Genomic DNA, 14,353 nt, shown 5'->3' on the forward strand with positions numbered 1-14,353 from the left:
AATACTCTGCAACATTCAAGTATCCCAAAAGACAAAGCATGCTCTTTGATAACACTGGTACACAGTGAGATAGGTCTTCTACCACAAATCACACCATAGTCCAAGTCGCTCAGACCGCTTTGTAATTTTCCTGTGAAGTTAAACATCATTTCAGGATTTTACATGGAAGTTCTTGCATCATTTTTGAAACAAGAAATCAGACTATCATATTTAACAGATTTGTGGAAATGTTATCACCAAGAGACCTGTAGCTTCCATGTTCTTCAGGAATAAGGGATCTATTAATAGATGTGGCCTTGCCAAGTTCGTCCACGTCTGAAGAACAGAATTATCAGAGAAGCTTGATTAACTAATCCTTGAAATAATATGATTACAAAGTTCTGTGTGATAAAATACCTTGTAAAGTGAATATAGGACATAAAGTTGTGGTAACTTCTGTTGTTTGGCTGGTATTTATTCCGCCGCTGGTCTGGATCATGGTTGATGATATTGTGTTCAACATCTGAGGTCTTGTTGTGAAAGATGCGTTTGTCTTGGAATTAGTTATGTTTTGCACATCTGTACAAGAAAATAGTCCGTCAGTGAGCTCAATTATTGCAAAAACAGATATGTGGGATATTGCAATGCAATGATTGGGTTCACTATCATTTTACATGCTTCTGGTTTTCTGATATCAAGTTTAGTCCACTTTGAGGCACCACTCAAGGGTGAGTTAAGGCCCTGGTGATCAGATGAATGAACCCTAGAATAGTACTATCAGAGCTACAAGCTAATTACTGTTGCTTGGTGCGCTTTACAGGACATGGAATGGCCAAAACAGAACTTATTTTTGGACCAGAAGCTGCAGGTAAGTATTCCCTCTAAACTCAAATTCATCTTCGAAATGGAGCACTCTGAAGAGGTTTTTTTTTCCTCAATACGCTAGTGAGAAATCTATTAATCTAATACTGTCTGCCACAAGTCTACATTAGTTTCTCGATGTACACATTGGGATTTATACATTTCCATTCTCTGCACATTGGACTTGTCAACAACATTATAAATGGAGCTCCAGCCCAGTCACTGCCCAAGCATGCGGCGAAATGGAGTACATAAAGCTATCCTGTGCAATAATGATTACACCAATTAGACCATTATTTACTGTATATAATGCATGCTCATGATAGGACTGAGGTTTCACTTTCACACCTGAGAAATGCTTAGTCGACTTCAAATTACTCTGGAAGGCATTATCTTCCACTAACCAGATGCTGCCAGAAAGCCAATAAGAAATTCTATCCTCCACACAAATGGGTGATATGTTATCGAGATGTTATGATGCCAAATATATGGGACATGTCCCAAGAATGAGCAGATCCTTCAGTTGCTTGTAACAGGCAGTGTACTGACCCTACTCTACCAGCCAGCTTTAAAATTAAGAACACACTGTCAGAGGTTAGACCTGGTTTATGATGGGTTAATGCTTGCTGACACTTGCTAGTATGCTAAGAATTACACTAACCACTAATATTAGATGATAAGCCAGGCTCACATTGTTGCTTTATTATGTTGCTAGACACGAGACATAATAATACATCCTCTGCAGGAAAAAAGAACACATTCTGATATCATGCCCTTTTGATTGGAACAAAACCTACAGGATAATATTTTCCCCGATGTTTTGTACATGACAATGCCTCAACCAATCAGAATAGATTTACCAAGCAATCAGCACCATTTCCTCAAGCTGCATGTTTTTTTGTTGTCTTTGAAATTTGGCATTCATGCATCTGTCCTTTTAATGCAAGACTAAAAGTTTCAATTGCATGTCTTTTTTTTAAAATGAAACTTTTACATGAGTCAATTAGCAAAGGGATGTTTATAAATGATTCATAAAATCAATTTGTGCTGATAATCTTCATAAAGTGAAGACAATTCTAGAATATCCTGAATTTTTATTGAACTAATGGTAGTTATCAGAAATTTCAATACCTAAGTCATCAAAATCCACTTGAATCTGAATTCAAACTGGAAATAAGTTACATTTGCTGTCTTCAGTAATGATAATAATGATTCCCATAATTGCCAATTGTTCAGAGGTCTAACAATTGTACTTGTTTCATTATGGTGTTTGTAAGTTACTTTTATGATATGCATACCTGTTATTTTACCCAATGTTGGGCTCGTTGAAGGAGACAGAGTTGTGGATGGTTCTGACAATGCACTTTGATCTGACTTTTGAGTTAGTGCTGTATTCATTTTGTTGATCATTCCTTTAGTTTTTGAGGACAAAATTGTTGAAGTTGGAGATGATTCTGTTGATGTATTTTGCTTTGATGTTGAAGATGATGTAACTGTAAAGAATATGATGTGAAGAGAAGTTTTGATTAGTTAAAGCAAATTTCTTGCTGATTGCTTGCAACAGATGAAAGATAACAAAGTGACATGCAAGATCAAAATTGTAATACCTGTTTTTGGAGTATGGTTGTATTCAGAACAAATATTAATTCAAGATCATTTTTGCAAATGCACTTTCCATGTAAAACAGAAATTGTGGTTTACTTTTTCGATGATGGCTGAAATCCCCCCCTCCAACACCATAGTGGAAGGTGAGATGAAAATCAACCCTCAATGGTCTTTGATACCCAACCAGTTCCCAAAAAGCTAGGAACATTTTGGCCAAGCAGTTTGTCACTAATAAGGTATCTTTTGAAAACTTGAGCTATTACTAGCATAAGTATTTCCAAAAATAATTTCTTACCATATTAATACATATACATGTTGTATTTGTATGACTATGGATCAAAAGTAGACAATAGAATTGACAATTGATTTGGGACTTAGAAAAATTATCCAGATCAATCAAGATGAATTATTTAGTTGAAAAGATTTACATACCAAGCAGACTGAAGCAAGACATTGTTACAACTAACACACTGAAAAAAAATTCCATTCAACTGAAACAGATGACATATCTTTTAAAAAGGTGAACATGTTGTCACTCGAGCCTTCATTCCATGAATGACAAAATAATTCCAAAACGGATTTGGAATTATGTGATTAAATGATCCATTTGTTTGTATTTATCAATTCGTAGATCAACTGTAGACAATGAAATTGGCTATTGCTTTGGATTGTGGAGAATTTGTCAAGGTCTGGCACTTAAATTACTTGGGCATAATTTTTGAGATGACTTTCATTAATGGGAAGAATAAAACTGGAATGTACTCCTGCCAAGTTACATGCACCTTTACTGTGTTCTTATAACCAACACACTAATAAAATGTTTTCCTTCAACTGAAAATTTTAATACCACTTAGGTGCTTCAGGGAAGTAATGTCCCTAAGAACATATTGTGGTTTGCCATGATTGTAATTTTCTCAATGCTACTCCAATAACATGAAACATCATTTTGAATGTCTGAATTACATTAAATTACTCACATATACATTAATTCGGTTAACTTTGTGAAACATTTCAAAGCTAATGTTACTTAATCATTGCAAATATTAAAATTAAAGTGCCTTTTATGAATGGAAATTCACTGATTTTATTTTTTTAAGTCATAATAAAATGGAACAGGAGCTTCGACTGTACATGTTATTGGTGCTGGCAAAAAAATACAGAATTCAAAGTGGGATGGTCTACTCACATGTTGAGAAATTTATGAAACAAGTCTTGAACTTGAGCTAGGCTTAATACAACAAATCAATAATTTTATATTACAATGCATTTGCATAAATTCAGAATGTTGCAAAATACTTCACAGATGATTGCATTTATGAACGGTAGTTATTGGTGAGTGGTAGGAATGACTAGAATAATTTTGCACTCAGCAGAGCTCAGAAACAGTAATTAAATAATTGATTATATAATCTATTTTATTTTGATGTCAGTTTGATGGCTAAGGCAGACAGCGAGTCACCAGGCCAGAGTTGACTGGAGGTATGCCTAGGGAAGAGATTAATGTGTGCCAGCTGAGTGGAGGGCATTATCAAAGACAATTCTTCTCTACAGGATTCAGATGAAAACTTCAAGGAGACAACACAACTTTAGTTAAGGATGTAGAAATATTGATACCAAATTGTTTCATTAAATAAGCAATAGTGAATTGAATATTGTGAAATCATGTGCAAACGTTGCCACTTCTGAATTTATAACAGACTGGACAACTTCTTCAATGAAGCAGCTGAAAATATTTGTGGTATTCCATTAGTGAGAATATTAAGAACAGAAAGAATAATAACAGAAGACCATAAGCAGCAATTGTGTGTTTCTGAGTCTGATAGAACATAGAACAGTACAGCACAGAACAGGCCCTTCAGCCCACGATGTTATGCCGACCATTGATCCTCATGTAAGGTAAACCTAATGTACGAACCCTCAAATTTCTGTGACCATATGCATGTCCAGCAGTCTCTTAAATATCCCCAATGACCTTGCTTCCACAATTGCTGCTGGCAATGCATTCCATGCTCTCTCAATCTCTGCATAAAGAACCCACCTCTGACATCCCCTCTATACTTTCCGCCAAACAGGTTAAAACTATGACCCCTCGTGTTAACAATTTCTGCCCTGGGGAAAAAGTCTCTGGCTATCAACTCTATCTATGCCTCTCATTATCTTGTACACCTCAATTAGGTCCCCTCTCTTCCTTCTTTTTTCCAATGAAAAAAGTTTGAGCTCAGTCAACCTCTCTTCATAAGATAAGCCCTCCATTCCAGGCAGTATCCTGGTAAACCTCCTCTGAACCCTCTCCAAAGCATCCACATCTTTCCTACAATAGGGCGACCAGAACTGGACACAGTATTCCAAGTGCGATCTAACCAAAGTTTTATACAGCTGCAACAAGATCTCACGGCTCTTAAACTCAATCCTCCTGTTAATGAAAACCAAATTTCCAGCTTTCTTAACAACCCTGTCCACTTGGGTGGCAATTTTAAGGGATCTATGTACCTGCACACCAAGATCCCACTGTTCATCCACACTGCCAAGGATCCTGTCTTTAATCCTGTACTCAACTTTCAAGTTCGACCTTCCAAAATGCATCACTTCGCATTTATCCAGGTTGAACTCCATCTGCCACCTCTCAGCCCATCTCTGTATCCTGTCAATGTCACGCTGCAGCCTACAACAGTCCTCTATACTGTCAACGACACCTCCAACCTTTGTGTCATCACCAAACTTGCTAACCCATCCTTTAATCTCCTCATCCAAGTCATTAATAAAAATTACAAAGAGTAGAGGCCCAAGAACAGAGCCCTGTGGAACACCACTTACCACTGACTTCCAGGCAGAATATTTTCCTTCCACTACCACTCGCTGTCTTCTATCGACCAGCCAATTCTGTATCCAGACAGCTAAATTTCCCTGTATCCCATTCCTCCTGACCTTCTGAACGAGCCTACCATGGGGGACCTTATCAAATGCCTTGCTGAAGTCCATATACACCACATCCACCGCTTGACCCTCATCAACTTGTCTAGTAACATCCTCAAAGAACTCAATAAGATTTGTGAAGCATGACCTGCCCCTCACAAAGCCGTGCTGACTGCCTTTAATCAAGCCATGCTCTTCCAGATGGTCATAAATCCTATCCCTCAGAATCCTTTCTAACACCTTGCAAACAACAGATATGAGACTGACTGGTCTGTAATTGCCGGGGATTTCCCTATTTCCTTTCTTGAAGAGAGGAATTACATTTGCTTCCCTCCGGTCCTCAGGTAGCGAGGATGCAAAGATCTTTGCAAGCGGTGAAGCAATCACTTTTCTCGCTTCACAAAGCAGCCGAGGACAAATCTGGTCTGGCCCTGGAGACTTGTCAATCTTAATGTTTGTCAAAATTTTCAGCACATCAGCTTCCTCAATCTCTATCCGTTCCAGCATGCTTATCTGCTCCTCAATGGTTTCATTCACTACAAGGTCCTTTTCTTTAGTAAAGACAGCAGCAAAAAACTCATTTAGCGCTTCCCCTATCTCTTCAGACTCTATACACAAGTTCCCTATGCTATCCCTGATCGGCCCTACTCTTTTTTTGATCATTCTCTTATTCCTCACATGCCTTTGGATTCCCCTTAATCCTTCCTGCCAAGCATTTTTCGTGCCCCCTTCTGGCTCTCCTCAGACCATTTTTGAACTCCTTCCTCGCCTGCGTGTAATCCTCTAGAGCTGAGCAAGACCCTTGCTTCCTCCACCTTACATAAGCTGCCTTCTTTCTTTTGATGAGAAGCTCCTCCGGTCTCGTCATCCAAGGTTCCTTTACCTTAACCCTTCTTGCCTGTCTCAGAGGAACACATTTATGCATCACTCGCAACAACTGTTCCTTAAACAGTCTCCACATGTCTATAGTGCCCTTTCCATGGAACAATTGTTCCCAGTCCATGCTTCCCAACTCACATCTGATAGCATCATAGTTTCCTTTTCCCCAATTAAATATCCTCCCATTGTGCCTGCTTCTCTCCTTCTCCATAGCTATGTAGAATGTGAGGCAGTTGTGGTCACTACCACCAAAATGCTCTCCCACCGCAAGATCTGATACCTGCCCCGGCTCATTGCCAAGCACCAAATCCAAAATGGTCTCTCCCCTCGTTGGCCTGTCAACGTACTGAGTTAGGAAACCCTCCTGAACACACCTTACAAAAACAGCTCCTTCCAAACCATCTGCTCGAAGTAGGTTCCAATCAACATTGGGAAAGTTAAAGTCACCCATTACAACAACCCTACTACATTCACACTTTTCCAAGATCTGCCGACCTATGCTTTCTTCAATCTCCCTGTTGCTATTGGGGGACCTGTAGTAAACCCCTAATGAGGTGACTGCTCCCTTACTGTTCCTAATTTCCACCCATACTGACTCAGTAGGCAGACCCTCCTCGACTATGGTAACTTCTGTAGCTGTGATACCCTCTCTGATTAGCAGTGCTACACCCTCTCCTCTTTTTCCACTCTCCCTATTCCTTTTAAATGTTCTAAACCCTGGAACATCCAGCAACCATTCCTGCCCCTGAGAAGCCCACGTCTCTGTTATGGCCGCAACATCATAGCACCAGGTACATTTGTCACACTAAATTATCTTAAGGCATTTGGAAGATAATTTAACATTATGCTACCTATTATTTTGCTTGATAATATTAAGTACAGTAACATCAAAAAATAATTCACAATGTTCTGAATTCCTAAGTCCAATAATTGGACTTTTTCAGTTGTCTAATGGTATGGGGAAAATGGTTTAGTTTTATAAATACTCATGATTTTACTTGATAATACAGTTGATTTTGAAGTTGTAGGTGTTTCTGTCAATATACTTTGGTCCGTCTTATGAGCTGTTACTGATTTGATAGTGTTGAGCTGAAAAATGTGTTGCTAGAAAAGCGCAGCAGGTCAGGCAGCATCCAAGGAGCAGGAAAATCGACGTTTCGGGCATAAGCCCTTCTTCAGATATTTGTTTCATTTTTTGAAACTAAAGTGGTTGAAAACTTGGTTACATTTGTAGATGATCTGACTGAAATGCCTTGTTCTGAAGTTGAAACTGATGGAAAATGTTAGTGTTAAGTGAAAAATAAATAAAGCAAAATTCTGGCTGACTTTTCATAATATATAAAAGATGCACTTGCAATATTTATATTTGAATTGAAACTATCATACTGATAGGTGAGAACCTTGAAGTGGTCTGAACATTTTTAAGCTATTGGTGTGCTTTGTTCTGATATTGAGTCTGATGGATTTGTGGAAGGTAAATGAAACAGTAATTAAGGAAAGCTAAAATCTTGTGGATTGCTTAGAACTTATGAAAATGCAAATCTAATTTGTGATTTGAATGGAAATGCATGAATTCAAAATGCGCTGTGAAAGGATAATCAGTTTGGAAAGGATTAATGTTAATCCTTATGATTAGCCACTTTTCGTGTGAAGTTGAAACTGATTGTCATCTAAATAAAATACTTTACACATTTGACCATCTGATTAAAATGTGCCATTATTGCATTGATGTCATACCATTTTCACAAAAGAATTTGTCATTAGATTAATCAATACTTCAGATACCGATGTTTATAAACCTGGGATCAATTGTAGACAATGGAGCTAGTTTAAGCTTTTTTATTTATTTTATACGTTTTAGTTCTCCGTATTTCTAGATCAAACATTTAGGCTTGTTCTTGCTTATCTTATGTGTGGAAAACAGTCGTGATTTATAAATACTTGTGTGTTTGCTTGATAAGGCAGCTTGGCTGCTTTTGATATTACCATTTGCCCATGCTCAGTTTTTGATATTATTATAGTAACACCAATATTAGAATAGTGGTTAGAACAATGTAAGATTTTATATATTCAATGGAACTGGTGTCGACTATCTGATGCCAAAGGCCCTCTTAATTGATGTAATCAATGGAAAGCCAGATAGCTACTAACGTTAGAAAAAGTTAATGTGTATTCTCAAGCAACACAAGTAGCATAAGGATAGAAATCCACGCAGTCAAAGTTTAAACTGGAGTTTTTTTGGGGATGATGATTTGTGACGTGATCAAACCGTGTATGGTTGTTATGAAGGAGGTAGCATATAAAGCTATTTGTTGTTGACTTTCTCGGTTTTGACGTCTAGATTTAGTTTGCTGATATTCACATTATTAAAGATTTTCTACAAGCATATTTACGTTTGACAAAGCAAAACTTTTGCTGTCACATTCTGCCAACTGACAAAATGTCAGAGCATGATATGCCAGTGATATAAGTAACAAACTGTCGGTAAAGATAATTGATAACAGGAAATACCTCATTCATGTTGTAATTGATGAATATGTAATTAATTATCAATGGATAATAAAGGCTTGTTTTCTTGTAGTACACGTGTATCCTTCAGGCGGAGTGTGTTCTTGCCTCAGGTCAGGATTTAGATCACTCTAAACTAGCCTAGTAATTCATGGAAATTCTCAGGTCAGGGATCCCTGTCTGTGGGTTGGAGTCCTGTCAAGCTGAACACTAAAGATTTCTGTTCTTCAGAATGGAAAGATTTTCTGTCTGTGAGCTGGGTTCTAACAATCTACTTCAAAATCTGTCTTATGTTTCTGATAAATATATCGTTGAGGATATTTTAGCTGGTCAGTTCATTTTGTCATATAGTGAATCAAAAACCTGGATTATTTGTGAACTTATTGAAATTTTAAACACAACATGCCTTTAAAAACGAAATACCACTAAAGAATGGCTCATAATGTAAATCCTGAGTGTTGGATGCCCCACCCCTCTCTGTGAACCCATGGAATATCCCATCTGTAGAGTGTCAAAGAAACCTCAAACAGGGAAAAAGTGGAATAGATGATACTCCATAATTGATTACCCTTCTCAGGAAGAAAGTCATCTTCTATGGGTTGTATTCTAGATTTTGGACACAAGTTGAAAAGCTATGTTTGTGTTTTACATCCTCAGGAATGCACAAGAACAAAATTATTTTAAAAACCTGCAGCCTTTGTCTCAGTATGTTAATGTGCTGATGTACTCATGTAAATTAGCATGCTGTGAAGGTCACAGCTTATGAACAGTGCGCTGATACTATGGCTTTAAGTGGTGTATTTTGTCCCTTTTTTATGAAGAGAGTTTGAGACACAGGTACCAAGCGGTCTGCTCAAAATCAATAAAGTCAACAGCTTGTGAGGCTTTTTTAAAAAAGAAGTTGGAACAATAGAAGCAGCCTGAATGAGTGGTGTCAAGCTCCCACAGAACCAGGATTTTTAGTTTTAGCTTTCTGCAGTTGTTGGGGTTTTGAAGCTCGATATGGAAGCTCTTATTCCTCTCTGTTACACCTAAAAGCTGGGGTTCACTTCCTACTGCTAGAATTGCATGTGAAACAATCTGAATGTTGAATTTGACTATTTTACTGAATTTGCCCTTGCCAAAGATATGTCCATGGGATGTTACTATATTGAAATAACTAATTAGATGCTTATATATTATTCTGTTAAGCATTTTTATCGACTTATAGTTAAGCCAATTCTTTTCTTTATTTTTATTTTGTCTTTATTTTAGCTGTAGTGTAAAAATAAATTTTGTTTTGCTTAAGGTCAAATAGTTTGACCAATTAAATTGCATCTGGAATGCAATACCTTATAGTTACCTTAAAAATAAGAAAATGTTAGGGTTTAGATTGTTTTCCTAATATATTTTGAGGGGTTTGGTCTGATCCTTAACAACAGCTATTTGACACCTCTGCACAGTAGGTAAAAGTAAATCTCTCTTGAAATGATTGTTGGCAACAAACTTAGTCAGTGAAAAACACCATTGAAAAAGAAGGAAAAGCACACAAGCCTGTTAAATAATATGCAGGGCCAAGGATGTCAAAATGACCTGCTTCATTACCAATGTGAGCATTACTGGTATTAATCATCGATATCAACCGTGAAACCCAAGAGTATTTCTTGTATCTTTTTAAATGTTATCTCTTTACTGACTTCACATTTTAATCTGTGTATGAATATTTCATTTTATTACTATTCTTCACGTTTAGTTGCTAATAAACTCAAGAAGGCCCCTTGTAACATATTTGGCTCCTTGTAACATATAAATAAATCTAGATTTGGAAAAGTTAACCAAAAGGGAAGGCATCCTCTTAAAATCCACCTTGAAGTGACCAACTGAGGATGAATTGCAGACTCTCACAGGTGTACCAGTAACACTGTGCATTATTATGTTTGATAATACTTAATAATATTTGATATTGTTCATTAATTCAGTGTGCTGGTATTGACTGGTCTGAATATGTCGAATATGAAATATCTAAACTAAATAGTTTGAAGGCATTGATTCAAGACTAATTAACTGTGTCTAACCCAATTAAACTAATCTAACTCATCAAAGAATCCTTACCAAACTTCAAATTCATTATTTGCAGTTATTTTTCCTGGGGTGGAGGAGTCCAGAAATAGAGGGCATAGGTTTAGAGTGAGAGGAAAGACTTAAAAGGGACCTAAGGGACAAATGTTTCATGCAAAAGGTGGTGCGTGTATGGAATGAGCTGCCAGAGAAAGTGATGGAGACTAGTACAATTACAAGCATTTAAAAGGCATCTGGATGGGTATATGAATAGAACGGGTTTGGAGGGATATGAGCCAAGTGCTGGCAAATGGGTCTAGATTAATTTAGGATATCTGGTCTGCATGGATGAGTTGGACCAAAGGGTCCGTTTCTGTGCTGTGCATCTCTGTGACTCTGACCCTATAAAAACGAATATCGATTATTGTAGTAAATAGCATCAAATATGTGTTTAGATTCAATTAAGTCATAAGATCTTCCCAATGCTCGGACCCATAATGTAAATTTTAGATATATATGTCAAGTTTTGTGAATGTAAGAATACTGATATGAAACTGTTGTGTGATCCAAGGATATTGAGGACTGCACAGTTATCAGTAAGCATTCCGGAGTTTGCAACTGAGGGATGGTCCTTGATGATGCAACTGATGATGGTTCGTCTAAAAACTCTGTCCTGAAAACTATGACAGCAATGTTCAAGGACTAAGATGAATAATGTGAAATAATTTCATTGTCTTTGTTGTAAGTGCAGATAGTGGAGAGTTTAGTCTTGAATGCTGTTGAGTTCAACCTAGCTAAATGCTCTTTGGAGCCAAGTATTACCAATATTGTCAAATGCTGCAATTGGGTTAAGATTAGGGTTAGGATATGATTAAGGGGAGGGAAGGTTGTTCTTTTTCACCTCTGCAATTCATCTCATTGGCCCAGTTTCGACCAAGTCTATCATGAGATTTAAGTTGGAGTGGTACAGGTGTAACACCAACCGAACATCAATCGGCAGGCTACTAAGTTATGTTGGTAAAAACAATGACTGCAGATGCTGGAAACCAGATTCTGGATTAGTGGTGCTGGAAGAGCACAGCAATTCAGGCAGCATCCGAGGACAGGCAAAATCGACGTTTCGGGCAAAAGCCCTTCATCAGGAATAAAGGCAGAGAGCCTGAAGCATGGAGAGATAAGCTAGAGGAGGGTGGGGGTGGGGAGAGAGTAGACCTGGGAGTTGCAGTGAGAGAGAGACTCCCTGAGATTCTTGTAGAGAGAGGAGGAAAACTTCTTCAAGGCAGGCATCCTTGCAAGAGGATTCGCAGTAGGGTTAAAATCAACGAGGTAAAAACAATGACTGCAGATGCTGGAAACCAGATTCTGAATTAGTGGTGCTGGAAGAGCACAGCAATTCAGGCAGCATCCGAGGACAGGCAAAATCGACGTTTCGGGCAAAAGCCCTTCATCAGGAATAAAGGCAGAGAGCCTGAAGCATGGAGAGATAAGCTAGAGGAGGGTGGGGGTGGGGAGAGAGTAGACCTGGGAGTTGCAGTGAGAGAGAGACTCCCTGAGATTCTTGTAGAGAGAGGAGGAAAACTTCTTCAAGGCAGGCATCCTTGCAAGAGGATTCGCAGTAGGGTTAAAATCAACGAGGTAAAAACAATGACTGCAGATGCTGGAAACCAGATTCTGGATTAGTGGTGCTGGAAGAGCACAGCAATTCAGGCAGCATCCGAGGACAGGCAAAATCGACGTTTCGGGCAAAAGCCCTTCATCAGGAATAAAGGCAGAGAGCTTGAAGCATGGAGAGATAAGCTAGAGGAGGCTCAGGGAGTCTCTCTCTCTCTCACTGCAACTCCCAGGTCTACTCTCTCCCCACCCCCACCCTCCTCTAGCTTATCTCTCCATGCTTCAGGCTCTCTGCCTTTATTCCTGATGAAGGGCTTTTGCCCGAAACGTCGATTTTGCCTGTCCTCGGATGCTGCCTGAATTGCTGTGCTCTTCCAGCACCACTAATCCAGAATACTAAGTTATGTTTCCAATTCTGTTGTTGCCATTGTTTATGACAGTTCTGTAGGTATGTTTATAAAATGGTACAATAGAATAAGAAAAAAATATTTGAATTCAAGAGAATTCATGTGAACTTTGGAAGCATCAGGAACGGTTTAAAAAAATGGTAACCTTAATTTTAGAATTTACAGCCATAATTTGAACAGTGATCACAAGAATGGAATTTGAGATACCTGTTGATGGCAGAAGAATTGTTGATTGATCATTCTTTGATTTTGTTCCTGTACTGTCTTCAATATCAAAATGTGTATAACCGTTGGTAGTGTAATGTGAAAGAAAAACCGAAACTATAAAGGCTCAGAAGATGAGACAGCATTTAACAGGGAAGAACAAAATAATCATTCCAAGTCAAGAGATTGTCAGTTAATTTACTGTCATGAAAAGTAAAATAATGATGATAGCAGGAAAAAAATGGAATCAAATAGATGTTTTATTATAATTGAATTTATGAGATATCGATATAGCTATTCTAATTGTAGAAATGAATATAAATATGTGATGGTTTGATGTGACTGTAGAATCTGATCTGAAACTGTTTGATGAACTTAAGAATTAGATTGTCAGCAAACATCTCCACTTCTGGTGGAAATCAAATGAAAATCAAAAGGTCATGACAAGGAGGCTAAATATCTTGAAGATGTTGTTTAGGAGATGAGCACATGAATATTCAGATTCATTGGATTCACTCCTGTCTGTCATGATAATGGTACTGCTTCTACATTGTATCAGAGATAGTTGAATCCCAATTCAGATAAAAACTGTTCTGCTAAAATCTGCAGCGTACAGTTTTCTGAGCTAGGGGTTAGGCTACTTTAATTGTTGAAAGATTTACAGTATAATTCGGCATCATGTGGTGAACTTGGATTCTGTATTGGAAACAAGATTACACTTTCTTTCCTTTGAACTACTAATATTATGGTGTGGAGATGTCAGTGTTGGACTGGGGTGGACAAAGTTAAAAATCTCACAACACCAGGTGATAGTCCAACAGGTTTATTTGGAAGTACAAGCTTTTGGAGTGCTGCTCCTTCATCAGGTAGCTACCTGATAAAGCAACAGTGCTCAGCAAGCCTGTACTTTCAAATAAACCTGTTGGACTATAACCTCATGTTGTGTCATTATTAATGTTTTGATTGACTTCCCATTGAAAGAGAATTATATGTATCATTCTAAATAATTGTTCTATATTTTTGAAAATAACTAAACTCAATCTTCTGTATCCAAGCTTGAGGACCTTCAGTGGAGTGGCACAATGATGAAGACAGCTGGCCAGACCCTTACAATATTCTAGATTTAGTAATCTGGTTAAAACTTTTTCAAAAGGCTGTCAGGCAAATGGTACGACTGTCAGCTGCTTCCTGTATCACAGGGAGAGCCAGGTCAGCTTTTTAGATCTATTCAAACATTGGTTAGTTATGTCTCCCTCAAACTGTCATGAGACAGATCACCTGAGGATTATGTCTGATTCAGAATAACCCCAAAAAGAGTTGAGGATTACATTGAAATTCATCAATCAAAT

General features: G+C 37.9%; 1 protein-coding gene across 2 annotated transcripts in view; it reads right to left on the reverse strand.

The window, feature by feature from the left end:
- Window positions 1-14,353, reverse strand: part of LOC122556039 (mucin-4-like) — a 115,369-nt gene that overhangs the window by 83,546 nt on the left and 17,470 nt on the right. The window contains exons 1-3 of one of the 2 annotated variants that reach the window (XM_087993477.1): window positions 3,632-3,657; window positions 2,139-2,333; window positions 397-558 (exon numbers count right to left, since the gene is read on the reverse strand). In XM_087993477.1, coding sequence (XP_087849603.1) covers window positions 397-558; window positions 2,139-2,250 — 274 coding nt within the window. In that variant the 5' untranslated portion in view covers window positions 2,251-2,333; window positions 3,632-3,657. Of the gene's footprint in view, window positions 1-396; window positions 559-2,138; window positions 2,334-3,631; window positions 3,658-14,353 lie in introns of those variants that run through there. The other variant, XM_043702426.2, reaches the window with a different exon arrangement.

The sequence above is a fragment of the Chiloscyllium plagiosum genome, unplaced genomic scaffold (assembly GCF_037043375.1).
Source record: "Chiloscyllium plagiosum isolate Xiang-an unplaced genomic scaffold, Cpla_swu_hap1 HiC_scaffold_13, whole genome shotgun sequence".
Lineage (NCBI taxonomy): Eukaryota > Metazoa > Chordata > Chondrichthyes > Orectolobiformes > Hemiscylliidae > Chiloscyllium > Chiloscyllium plagiosum.